Source organism: Myotis davidii, unplaced genomic scaffold, assembly GCF_000327345.1.
Source record: "Myotis davidii unplaced genomic scaffold, ASM32734v1 scaffold190, whole genome shotgun sequence".
NCBI lineage: Eukaryota > Metazoa > Chordata > Mammalia > Chiroptera > Vespertilionidae > Myotis > Myotis davidii.
The window spans coordinates 771,275-784,165 of NW_006283440.1; the positions used below are offsets into that span (position 1 = coordinate 771,275).

Consider the following 12,891-nt stretch of genomic DNA (forward strand, 5'->3'; position numbering starts at 1 on the left):
TATGTAATTATATGTGCTTTCTGATAGTCTTAGGCAACCCCTGTGAAAGGGTCGTTTGACCCCCAAAGGGGTCACGCCCCACAGGTTGAGAACCGCTGCCTTAGGGGGTTCCTCCAGTCAAAATAGTGACTTGCTTACTAACATGAGCCTCGCCGGCAGAGCGCATGGTTCCTCACACAGGTGTACGTGGCCACTTAGCACTTATTCTGAGTTGAAGAGGAATCTTCACGGGGGACCAAGGAGAGAGGGCCCGGTCATGTTCAGAAGGAGCCCCTTGGTGACTTCCTGGTTTTGTAGGCCTGACAGGGAATTCAGTGCTGAAAGGCATCCCTCCGTTCGGAACTCGGGTTTGCAGTGTCACCTTGAGCGTGAATTCAGATGACTGTCCAAGCCCTTGGTGCGGTTCTTGTGATGTTGCTGGGTGTCAGTTTTCTTCCCTCACCCTCAGATGTGTGCCCAGTTGGAGAAGGGTTTAAAACTAAGCAGTTCTTTGAACAAAACCTCACAAGAGGGTATAATTGTCCAAAAAATTGCTGATGGTTTCTGGGTTGCTTAGCACGCGAGTTGCGTTTTCTCGCTGTGCTGCTGCTCGCCGGCCTTGCTGAGTGGGGAGCGCGCTCAGTCCTCCGCTGGCTGTCCCCGGCAGCAGCCCGTGGGTGATTTTGACGAGGTCAGCAGGAGACTTGCCAAGCACTGCAGCCTCTACCCCGTGTTTATCCTGGGAGGTGGGGTGACTTTGAATCTGCACTCTCTACCCTGCACACTGTAATCACACGGGAATCTTCCTGCTTCGCTCTCCTGGCCTCTCTGTCCCCGCCCTCACCCACAGGCTGCGGCAGGGTGATTTGGAATGTGCCTATTAAACACCTCAGGGGACGCGTTTGAAATTTTATTTCGTGTTTTAAAGGTGCCATTTTGATATACTCGGTCCATCTTGTATATACACTTTTCTAAGCATAAAATTGGCTGCATGAACCCCTAGAAACATTGTGAGAGGGAAATATTCCCTTTAGTTTTAAATTAAAACGTCTCAGGTGTCTTCTCTGTTCTGACTTCTGGTCCAGTTAGGTCGCTAGCAGGAGGCCAGTCTATTCCTGTGTCTGTGCCATACAGGTTCGTGGAATGATGCGCAATGGGAAGGACCAGGGTGGTGGGACCTCGTCCGATCACACGGTCTCTTAATGATGAGAGAGCAGCAGAATGCTGAGAAACTTGAACATCTACTTTAGGTTTAAATTCTTCGGTAGGACAGGGGAAGGAAAGTTGTTTAAAACATCTTTATTGCCAGCCCTGGTCAGAGTGTTGTCCCAGGAGGCCCAGGGGCAGGTTTGACTCCCGGTCAGGGCACATACAGGAATTAATCAATGAAAGCATATGTAAGTGGAACAACAAATCCATGTTTCTCTCCCTCTCTCTCTTAAAAAAAGAAAATAATAATAATAATTAAATTAATTAAAAAACTAGCACATCTTTATTTTCAAAGCAGTCCTTTGCCTGGGGGGAGACCTGTTGGTAACATCTCCATTTCCTCCTGCTCAGGCGGCCGTGGTGGTCGTCTTCAACTTCGCCATGGTTCTGCTCATCTTCCCTGCGATCCTCAGCATGGACCTGTACCGGCGCGAGGACCGCAGGCTGGACATTTTCTGCTGTTTTACAAGGTACCTGCCCTGGCTGCCTGGCCCTTACTGTGGGGTACAGAGCGGTAGTGTTTATCGTCGGTGGACTTGGACGGGTGGGTGCTAGTCGACGGGGGTGCTGCCTTGGGGAGATAGCAGAACCCCTGGGGTTCTCTGCCTTTCTGACCACATTCTCACAGCCCTGAGGTTGTGATACGATGATCCATTTCTATCATGAACCAGTGTTGCTCATTGTTGGGAGTGTGTCATATCTCGATGGGTTAGGGCAGAACAAAGGTTGAAAACCACACATCTGGAAAAAGGACAGCCTTTGGGGTGTTTTTCGTTGTAAGGAATTATGCCTGGAAGGGGTTCAGCGGCTTCGACTTGATTTTCTGAGCCAGATTCATGATCACCCTCCCCTTGACCTCCTTCGACTGACTCCTGTCTGTGTCCAGACCGAGCAGTTGGGCAGTGTGGGGGAGCTCCACCGTGTGCCCTCTCTCCCGAGTCAGAGCTGTGCGGAGCAGGCAGCGTGGGGGAGCTCCACCGTGTGCCCTCTCTCCCGAGTCAGAGCTGTGCGGAGCGGGCAGCGTGGGGGAGCTCCACCGTGTGCCCTCTCTCCCGAGTCAGAGCTGTGCGGAGCGGGCAGCGTGGGGGAGCTCCACCGTGTGCCCTCTCTCCCGAGTCAGAGCTGTGCGGAGCGGGCAGCGTGGGGGAGCTCCACCCTGTGCCCTCTCTCCCGAGTCAGAGCTGTGCGGAGCGGGCAGCGTGGGGGAGCTCCACCGTGTGCCCTCTCTCCCGAGTCAGAGCTGTGCGGCCCCTGTGTCAGCAGAGTGATCCAGGTCGAGCCCCAGGCCTACACGGAGACGCACGACGGCCCCCGCTCCAGCCCCCCGCCTCCCTATAGCAGCCACAGCTTCGCCCACGAGACACAGATCACCATGCAGTCCACGGTGCAGCTCCGCACAGAGTACTCTTGGCCCTGCTCTCCTCACTGCAAAGCTCTCTGTGTTGTGGCTGTGCGACGGCCGAGCCGCTCTCCGAGATCTCCGTGCAGCCTGTCACCCTGACGCAGGACACACTCGGCAGCCAGAGCCCCGAGAGCACCAGCTCCACGCGGGACCTGCTCTCCCAGTTCTCCGACTCCAGCCTCCACTGCCTCGAGCCCCCTTGTACCAAGTGGACGCTCTCATCGTTTGCCGAGAAACACTATGCTCCTTTCCTCTTGAAGCCCAAAGCCAAGGTACCTACCCAAACAGGAGGCTCATCCTGTCCTCAGGAAGCGGCAGAGCGGGCTCCTGGGGAATTCCCTGGATTCCAGACCTGGGGGGAAGCTGGTCCACCGACCCCCTGGGCCATTTCCATGAGCTCACCTTCTACAGCAGCGGTTCTCAACCTATGGGGCGTGACCCCTTTGGGGTTTGAACGACCCTTTCACAGGGGTCACCTAAGACCATCAGAAAACACATATGTAATTACATATTGTTTTTGTGGTTAATCACTATGCTTTAATTATGTTCAATTTGTAACAATGAAAATACATCCTGCATATCAGATATTTACATGACGATTCATAACAGTAACAAAATTACAGTTATGAAGTAGCATCAAAAATAATTTTATGGTTGGGGGTCACCACAACATGAGGAGCTGTATTAAAGGGTCGCGGCACTAGGAAGGTTGAGAACCACTGCTCTACAGGATCTGTAGCAGCGGTGTCTGTGAATTTAGATCAGCTCCTCACATATTGAACATTTACTCTTTGTGAAAAGTGGGATTGCTCTGACTTTATGTTTTCCCCTCTGGGAGAATGAGCCCTCCCCCCACCCCCAACTCCGACCCCCATGCTGCTTCGGGGCCTGTGTGATGGTAAAGGTGAGGTATAAACCAACAGCTTGTTTGTGGTGGAGAGTCCATTCCGTCGCTGGGGCCTGACCGCGCCTCGCCCCTCTGCTGCAGGTGGTGGTGATCTTCCTTTTCCTGGGCCTGCTGGGGCTCAGCCTGTACGGGACCACCCGCGTGCGCGACGGCCTGGACCTGACAGACATCGTGCCCCGGGAAACCAGAGAGTACGACTTCATTGCTGCGCAGTTCAAGTATTTCTCCTTCTACAACATGTACATCGTCACCCAGAAAGCAGACTACCCGAATATCCAGCACTTGCTGTACGACCTCCACAGGAGCTTCAGCACGGTGAAGTACGTCATGCTGGAAGAAAACAGACAGCTTCCCAAGATGTGGCTGCACTACTTCCGAGACTGGCTGCAAGGTGAGGGCTGCTGGGGCGCTCGTCCTCTCCACGGCGGGGCCTGGGCGCTCGGGTCCCCAACTTCCTTTTGTTCCCTGTATCACAGTGTTAGATTAGAACGTAACACTGACATGTTTCATTGACTGCTGGGTGTTGCTTGAAGTTCTTACGTAGACTGTTTCTGGGGAGGCCCCCCCAAAGCTGGCCTTTACCTATAAAACAACGCAAATGGTTCGTGGGGTGACACCGGCACTTCTGTGAGAATTTATGAGCGCACATTAGGAGACGGGAGTGGGCTGCTTCTGGTGTCCTTTTGGGGGGGGTGGTGGGTGGTTTGGGTGACCAGGTCTAAAGGAAGTGTTGGTGGAATTTCTAGGCTGACTCGCTGCCAAAGCAGAGCTTCCTGCACCCACAGGTTGTGCATCTTTGGTGAATGTAATTTAAAACTCCATATTTTGACCATCTTTTGATTTGGCATAAAAGGCCATGAAGAAACCTTATAAATGCTTAATCACATCTCACAGTATTTCGTAAATAATCAAGTTCTGCTTGAAAATGTCTTTTAACCCTAGCCAGTTTGGCTTAGTGGATAGAGCCGTCCTACAGACAGAAGGGTCCTGGGTGTGAGACTGGTCAAAGGCACGGACCTCGGTTGCAGGTTCCCCCCAGCCCAGGCCCTGGTCAGGGCGTGTGCAGGAAGCAACCAATCGATGAGTTTCTCTCACATCCGTGTTTCTCTCTGTCTTTCCCTCTCTCTCTTCCACTCTCCCTAAAATTCAATGGGCAAATATCCTCAAGTGAGGATTAAAAGAGAAATAAAATGCCTTTTACAGCTTCTGATCTTGCTCTTAGAAACATCTCTAGGAAATAGTTGTCAACTGGAGAAAAAAAAGATCCAGATTTACTCCTAACTGCCGACTGAATGTGAATGAATGTATTCAGTGATTCCAAGAACATCTGTTCATTTATTCTGTGTTGACGCATGGAAAGTGGAGAATCAAGATAATTATCCACAGGATTCCAGCAAAAATGCTGTTACTGAAACACCCAAATAATTATGGCCCCCAACACTTTTGGCTTAAATTATCCAAGTGATTGTCTTAATTTCCCCCTTAATTAGACTTGTTTAAACACAGATTTAAGTGCCTTTTTGGGTCTTGAGTCAATATACTTGTGTGTAGGGAGTAAGCAGCCAGTTTCCCCGTGAGTTTGCATGAAATGGTAAACAACTCTCATTTAATTGAAAATGGTTCCGTACGGTTTCTGGCTTTGACTTGTGTTCCTAGAATTTTGTTCATGACGTGTACCCCAGATTTGACCTCTTCGTTGAGGAAGGCAAAGAAAATTGCAGGATAGCCACAGAATTTTTTAACGTGCTCGTGAGATTAATTTTAATTTGTTTGCAGTCCTATTTTTCGCTGTAGTTTGGGAAGCACTGATTTTTAGATAATGAGTCAAAAGAGGACTAGACAGCAGAGAGATTCCCTGCTTTTCATTCCACGTTCACTCACCCCACCCACATTGGCCAAAGACATGTAAATCACGTGCCACTGATGACAAAGGGGTCCGCGGTGCGGCCTGTGTCTGAGCGAAGAAGGGTTTTGTGGGATTGATTCCAGGGTCTCCAGCCAGTCCTCCGGGTGCTCCATGGGCATGTCAGGCGGAGTTTGGGGAGGGGCGGGAGGTATTGTGTCCAGGCACCTGGAGGGCTAACCTTTGCGTAGCGTATTGTGAATTACTTCTCTGCTTTCAAACCGTTACGGACCTAAAGCAGTTGGGCTTGACAATCTTTTTTAAAAGTGCACTGGAGTCATGTTTTGGTTGCTAAGTGAGCTGCATCCCCCAGACCAGTGGTTAGCAAACTGCGGCTCGCGAGCCACATGCGACCACGTGAGATCCATTTAATGCTCGCAAGTCAGGGTCCCAGGAGCCTTAGAACTAACTCTGCAGCCAACTGTCAGGAGTCCAGCAGCGCCCTGGACACAGAACGGCCAGACACTGGCCCGTGGGCTGCCTAGAGGCGCTGCTGGCCCATCCAGGGGTTGATTGGTCTTTGAACATGCCCTGGCGGAAGCAGTTATCCTCAAAGCAGCTTTCCTTCACAACACTGTGTGTGGCGGTGAAGTGATAGAACCCTCATTAGGTGTTAATGGAGTTATCATTGAAAACCATGTCATCCCACTGGTCTTTATCAATATTTCAGTAGTGGGGGGTGGATTCATAAAAATACAAAATAACAATATAGAAATGGCCCCACATGTCATCCCTGAACACACCTGCAAATAAGGGAAAGTGGAGATAAAAATCACAGTGTGTATCATATACAAATGGTTTTGCTTATATTTCATGGCAAATTCTGCAAGTAAAATGTAACTGAGTATCTTCTTTTTAGAGCCCGTATCAAAGAAAAGTTCTGAGCAATTGGGATCATTAGCTCAGAACTTTTCACCAGGAAATAATTAGTATGAAGTATATAAAATGAGAAACGTTCTAGCTAAAACTTTGCATGTTTTGCAGTAAAATGCCAGTTTTTCTGCTGCGTGCCTGTGTTGGAATATAAAATGTTGTCCAGGGGGCAGTGGAAGCAAGTTTTTGTCCCTTGTTTTGTGTCCAGAATTGTGAATTGTGAATGTGAATTGTGAGATTGTGAGTGTGCACCGAGGCCAACCGTTGTTACTTGAGCTTTTGATAATTAGTCAGAAACTAATATACTGAGTCCAAGGACTTAACTTTGCTGTAAAGGCAGTGGCTGTTTCTCGTTCACCTCTGCACTCCAAGTAGAGTGGGTGCCAGGTGGCGGCCAGGCAGCGTGGCTGAGGAGTTGAACTTGAGTGGCCAGCGGGGTCATCCTCCCCAAATCGGGTCTTTCTTCCCTTGTTTCCCCCTGGGGTGTCCCAGGAGTCTTAGTGCATCAGTATCTTTAAACCGCCCTCGGGGCTTTGGGACCCCATTTGCCACCAGATGTTGTCGGTGCCCATGTTAACTCTACTCATCTTATTCGTGTTCTCAGCAAATCCTTCCTGGGCACCATCGTGTGTTCTGGGCAATTTAGAGCATCAGTGGTTCAAGCCAACTCTGGAGGCAGGCTGCCAGGTCCACAGCTTAGCTCCAACACTTGCTGGAGGCTTCCTCCCCTAGTTTTACCTTCCCAGGCCTCAGTCTTCTCATCTGTAAAGTGGTACTAAATAGAGACATCTCACCAGGTTGTTGCATCAATTAAACTAGGATTTATTAGCAGGTCCAGAGAGAGAGGGTTAAAGTGCCATACAGGCATGAAGAGGTGAAAAATTCTATTATGGCGAGGAAAACAGATCCGGCCTCTCTGGGGGTGGGGTGTTTTTCCTTTCCTGTTTATTTTTTTCAAAACCAGAAAAAAAGGCTTTAGGTAATAAAATAACATCTGTGCAGTGCAGGTTGTTGTGTGCGTGCCCTGCCGTGAAAACAGTCAGGTGCGCGTTGGGGGCCGCCACCCGGTGGTCTCGCCGCCGGCTGCTCCACTCCAGCCCTAACAGGGCCTTCTTCCCCCACTGCACCCACAGGCCTCATCCCCAGGTTGTTTGTATAAAAACAATGCCCGCAGCAACATCGGAAGGAAGGTGTAGTTAAAGAGAGACACAGACCCCCCCCAGTTGGCACATTTCAGACTCCAGGAGCTTAACCATTTGAGCACTAATGGAGCCCACTTTTGGGGGGTGCCTTTGAAGTCATTCAGAGCATGTCTCGAAATGAAATGAGCCCTTGTCCTTCTTACTGGCCACGTCTAACCCATGCATGTACAGCTTGTTCAAAAGATGTGGTTTCCTGAGCTGCTGGCGCTCAGAGCTCTACTTGGGAGGTGATTTGGGGGGAGCAGGGCGATGGCAAGGGGGTGGGGACGTCAGAGGAGAATGTGTGCACCCTGGGGTGGCCCAGACCCCAGGCCGGGTCACCAGGGCCCTGTTTTCTCTTCCAACATGCTTATCTCTTTACAGCTGTGGCCAGGCCGTCAGGTCTGTAGTGATGGTTTTGATTACAGAGGCCAGCGCAGCTGTGTGTGGTGGGCTCGCCCATCCCCCAGGCCCAGACCGCTCCTTCCTCCCTCCCTGGGCTTGCGGTTTGTCATCTGTTCTCGCAGAGCCCCTTGTATTGGCCTGTGGCTTCCTGTTCTCAATCTGATCCAAATTTCCCCTGTGAGGTATTTCCCCGCGCACACGCGCGCACCGCTCCCGCCCGCTCTCCTCCGCACCCTCTCCGGAGGAAGGTGGCAAAGAGGAAGAGAGCAGTCGAGAGTGAATAGGTGTTGGCTGTGATCTTTACACAACCTGGCAGCCGCTCCCTCAGCTTGTGTTAGCTCCACAAGTCGAACAGATGGAACAAATTGACAGAATCGTGTTCACTCACCCTGAGCTCGGAGCAGCTGAGTTGCTGTTTGAAGTTGGGAGTTTGAATGTGTCTCTCCCCCTCCCAGTGGAATTTCTGGTTGCATTGAAGAGCCCTTGGCTCGGCCAGACAGTGGCATGAAACGGTTAATGAGCCCGCAGTCTTCCTCCTCTCCGTGTGCTCTGGCCCTCCCTCCCTCTCTCTCCCATCCCTCCCTCCCTCCTTTTGGAGTAAGTCATGGAGGAAAAGGAGTTCTTTTTTTTAAAGGTAAAACATGTATATTTATTCCTTAGAAGTGAACATTTCCCCCTTTGGACCTTAAAAGCGACAGTTATTAGCAACCTGAAGTTCACTCATGAAAAGCCTGATATTATTTGAATGTGAAGTTGAGCACAAGTAGAGCACAGAACGTTCTGGGTCCTTGCCCCATACCACCCTGCCCTGCTCCCCGTCCTCAGCCCCCCACTACGACATGGCCGGTCGCTGGAGAGTTCTAACGTGTTACACACACTTGCCTTTTCCAGGACTTCAGGACGCATTCGACAGTGATTGGGAGACGGGGAAAATCATGCCAAACAATTACAAAAACGGATCCGACGACGGGGTCCTCGCCTACAAACTCCTGGTGCAGACGGGCAGCCGTGATAAGCCCATCGACATCAGTCAGGTACTCTCACTGCCGACCCCGGGCTTCGGGGCAGCAGGTTCCCCGCCTGCCCTCCCCGCCTGGCTTTCTGGAGCCAGGAGGCCCCAGGGCCTGGAAGAACATTACGTGGCTCTGATGCCCATCATCCCACCAGCTAGTTGTGTGGCCACAGGGCTAGGGAGCTCACTTTACTCATCTGTCAAGTGGGGACAAGGGTGTTACCTTCTTACAGAGCAGTTGTCAGCACAAAGCGCAGTGGAGGCATGCAGGCTCCTTTCCATGTTAGGAATGCTGGGTTGATTATTTGCTTTGAATTCTGATGTTTATTGCCTCATTGGTCCTGATTGTATTCAAATTTGAAAAGGTGGCATGGTTGGGTAGCAGGCACTGGAGCAGTCAGACTTTGGCGGGGGATGGACGGTTAGGAGATGGGAGAGGTTCCTGGGAGGATGGGAGGGTCCCCCGGCCCTCGGCATAGAGAAGGGGGCAGACAGATTGCCCTGTCCTGAGTGAGACACGCGGAAACACCAATCCTTGGAAAGGACTTGGACTCACGCCCCTTAGTCCCCCTGTGTGCGCCTCCACTGGGGCGTGGACTCCAGCGAGTCCCTGCTGCTCGCTCAGGTGGGTTGGGGTTCCCATGACCCCAGCTCTCTGCTGGCTCCCCAGGTCCGTCCACCGCTCCTTGTGGCGCACGGCCTTCACCTTCAGCAGAGAACTGTCAGGCTAATGATCCTCGCGGCAGCTCTGTTTATCGTCTCCCCTTTTTTGCTGGCATTAAAGGTGACAGATTTACAAAGTACATTGTTCAGAGTTATTACGGAGTGTGAACTCGGTTCTTTATGGCCGCATGCGGCGCGCTGTCAGGTTTGACAAGGATGTGGGCACGGGAGCCTGTCCGAGACATCGCGGGAATGCCCCGTGGCCGGGTGGGCTCCCAGGACGGGGACACCCTGGGACACAAGCGATGGGGCCAGCCACCCTCCCTCCCCGACACACATCATTTCCTCTGCCTGGGAGGGAAAAGGGTGCTGCATGCACGGAGGCCCTGAGCTGCGCTCTGTAATTCCAGAGACGGCTTGAAGACATACAGTTGTTACATATCCTGTGGATTAATTGAATCCAGATCTCTGAAATTTAGTTCTCTCACTCTCCTCCATGCTCTTCCTTCCCTCTTTCTCTGTTCACTGCTGTCACTGGTGTTTTTCATTTTGTTAAAAAAGACCAAAAGCGTTGGAACCAGGCCCGAATGTAAACAGGAAAAAAATGCCCACGTACGTGTATGTATGTGCGTGCATTTCTCTCACAGTGTTCTTCACCCACGCGAAGCCCACCAGACCCGCTTTCGAGGGGGCGTCGTGTTGGGCCAGCATGGGCTGTGGGTCCTGCTGGTGGCCACCTCTCTCAGAAATCAGATTACCCAGAAAGCCCATGGCTGGGCGCCAGTCCCTCTGGTGATGGGCATTTTTTGAATGCACAGGTCATAGGAGGCTAGTGTTAGCAAAATTTATACAGATGTTGTTTTATTTTTATAGCTCTCCTCCATTTACTGGGTGGCATTTCCTTCAGTGTTAACAGCAAAGGTTAACTGCACACAGACGTGTAGAGGGACTCTTGCCAGGTTTCCCCCTTCCCCTCCTATAAATATGCTGCTCCAGATTGTTCATTCTCCGCCCTGGCTGCAGACAGTCTTTTAGCATTCAGACGTAATTGGTCCGCCTGAGTCCCGGGCCATCTGCAGGACTGTGTGTGTGATAAACACTCCGGTTTTTGCATCCTCTGTTCGGCGCATTTTGAAAGAAACCCAAGGTGTTCGGCTGGGCTTTTTCACGCTCGCGAACGTGGGCATTCTAGGCTTTGTTACCAGGCTGGTGCCGAGCCCGCTTCTCGCCCCCAAAGCCCCATCCTGAAAGGCCTCTCTTCCCCTTTTGCAGTTGACCAAACGGCGCCTGGTGGATGCGGACGGCATCATCAATCCCAGCGCTTTCTACATCTACCTGACCGCTTGGGTCAGCAACGACCCCGTGGCTTACGCCGCCTCCCAGGCCAACATCCGGCCTCACCGTCCCGAGTGGGTCCACGACAAGGCCGACTACATGCCGGAGACCAGGCTGCGAAGTAAGTGCCTCCGCCCGGGGCCGCGAGCGCACGGGGCCGCCTGGCCTCGCTGCTCCAGGCCCAGTCACAGCCCTCGTCCTCTGCGGCTGCCCAGGGTTCAAAAGTGCAAACACAACAGCCTCCGTCTTTTACTTTAAAACTCGCGGAGACAGATGAGGATGTGTAATAGAATACAGCCCGTGCTCCATCACGTTGAGAAATAAGCCTCTAATCTCCGTTTGTAGCTTGAACTCTAAGACGCCCACCAGGCCCGGCTCCTCCGTGCCAGCTGTTCCCTGTGAGAGCTGGGGACGCCTCCAGGTTGAGTGTTGGTTTACTATTGCAGAGTTTTATCACTGGGGATTATATGTTTATCTTAACTTTGTCAGCTCTGGTGTTGAAGGGATTTTTGGCAAGTTGGGTCGTTGCTGTCAGCCCCCGAGCAACTGTGCTCCGTCAGAGCCGCTCAGAGCGAGCGGGAGCCTGCGCAGCCTCCTCTTCCTCCCGCCGCCGCCACGGAGGAGGGTGGCGCTGTGTGCGGCTCATCTGCATTTGGGTTGGAGATGGTGGTCGCTCCCACCTCGGGTAGGAAGTGGCCCGGGGTTGGGAGAAAGGATTCAGGTTCCTTTGCGAAGGCGGCTGGAGAGCAGGCGGGTTGTGCGTCCCGGTATCTAAACCTCGGAGCCCGTGGCAAGCGGCCAAGGCTTGTCTTAATGAAAATTTATAGTTGAGATTATAATAGGGCAAATCATGTTTAGCAAGTCAACTGAATGACCCCAAAGGGTCTGGAACACACAACGGCAGCCACTAAATGCTTGTTGTGTGGGGATTTCTGCCCCTGCTGCCGAAGACTTAGCGTTGCGTGAAAGGCGGCGCGGAGGCTCCGCTCGCAGCGTTCGGAGGATAAGGAAGGGACGCGCTCTCTCTGCAAAGCATGACTTCCAGGTTATTCTGTTCTCATCAGTGTCTGAGTGAAGCAGTTTGAACGTAGTATTTTCACTTGTGTCAGCTGAACAAAAAATGCTCCTGAGATTGAATTCTCAAGTGGTTTAGACCCCTTATAAAAGTGGCTGCTTCCAGAACGCTGAGACCAAAGGTCAAATAATACACAGATCACAGGCTCCCCCCAAAAAACAAGCAAAGGTTAGTTTTTGCTTTAAAAAATGTAAACCCAACTCTGCAGTTCTGAGAGCTGAGGACTCTCTCGTGTTCGCCCTCAATGCCGTAAGAGGAGGGGTAGGCGGACTTCCTGCAGGGTCCTCTCTCTGTCTGCTGTAATGATGGAGAATTTGGGCACACACATCTGGTAGAGCCAGCAAGGGGAATTTGTCCCTTCTCTCCCGTGCCTGGACCCCAGCCATTGGCCTTTGCAGTGTTGCAAGGAGCCCCTAACCCACGGCTCTCTCCCTTCCGCCTTCCTGTCCAGTCCCAGCCGCAGAGCCCATCGAATACGCCCAGTTTCCTTTCTACCTCAACGGCTTGCATGACACCTCAGACTTCGTGGAAGCGATTGAAAAAGTCAGGACCATCTGCAACAACTACACGAGCCTGGGGCTCTCCAGTTACCCCAACGGCTACCCCTTCCTCTTCTGGGAGCAGTACATCGGCCTGCGCCACTGGCTCCTGCTGTCCATCAGCGTGGTGCTGGCCTGCACGTTCCTCGTGTGCGCCGTCTTCCTCCTGAACCCCTGGACCGCGGGGATCATTGTGAGTTTATTCTGAGGGTCTTTGTGGAAGTCGCATTCCTTTCGGCCTAGCTCTTTCTGCAGCCGGCAGTTTTGTTTATGTCTGGGCCTCTGGGGCAGGGGATAGATTGCATCACCCACACTATATTTATTCTGCAGGAGGTGGCGAGGTCCAGAGTTAGGGAGCCTTTAATGGCCTCCCTCCTGTGTCCCCTTTCTGCAGCCTTAAACCCTTAA

General features: G+C 52.1%; 1 protein-coding gene across 1 annotated transcript in view; it reads left to right on the forward strand.

Moving 5' to 3' along the window:
* PTCH1 (patched 1) overlaps window positions 1–12,891 on the forward strand; it is a 63,596-nt gene that overhangs the window by 36,370 nt on the left and 14,335 nt on the right. Inside the window, 7 exon segments of the mRNA XM_006779327.2 lie at window positions 1,540–1,658; window positions 2,437–2,626; window positions 2,629–2,862; window positions 3,579–3,888; window positions 8,751–8,893; window positions 10,807–10,990; window positions 12,396–12,676. Of these exon segments, the coding sequence (XP_006779390.1) occupies window positions 1,540–1,658; window positions 2,437–2,626; window positions 2,629–2,862; window positions 3,579–3,888; window positions 8,751–8,893; window positions 10,807–10,990; window positions 12,396–12,676 (1,461 nt within the window).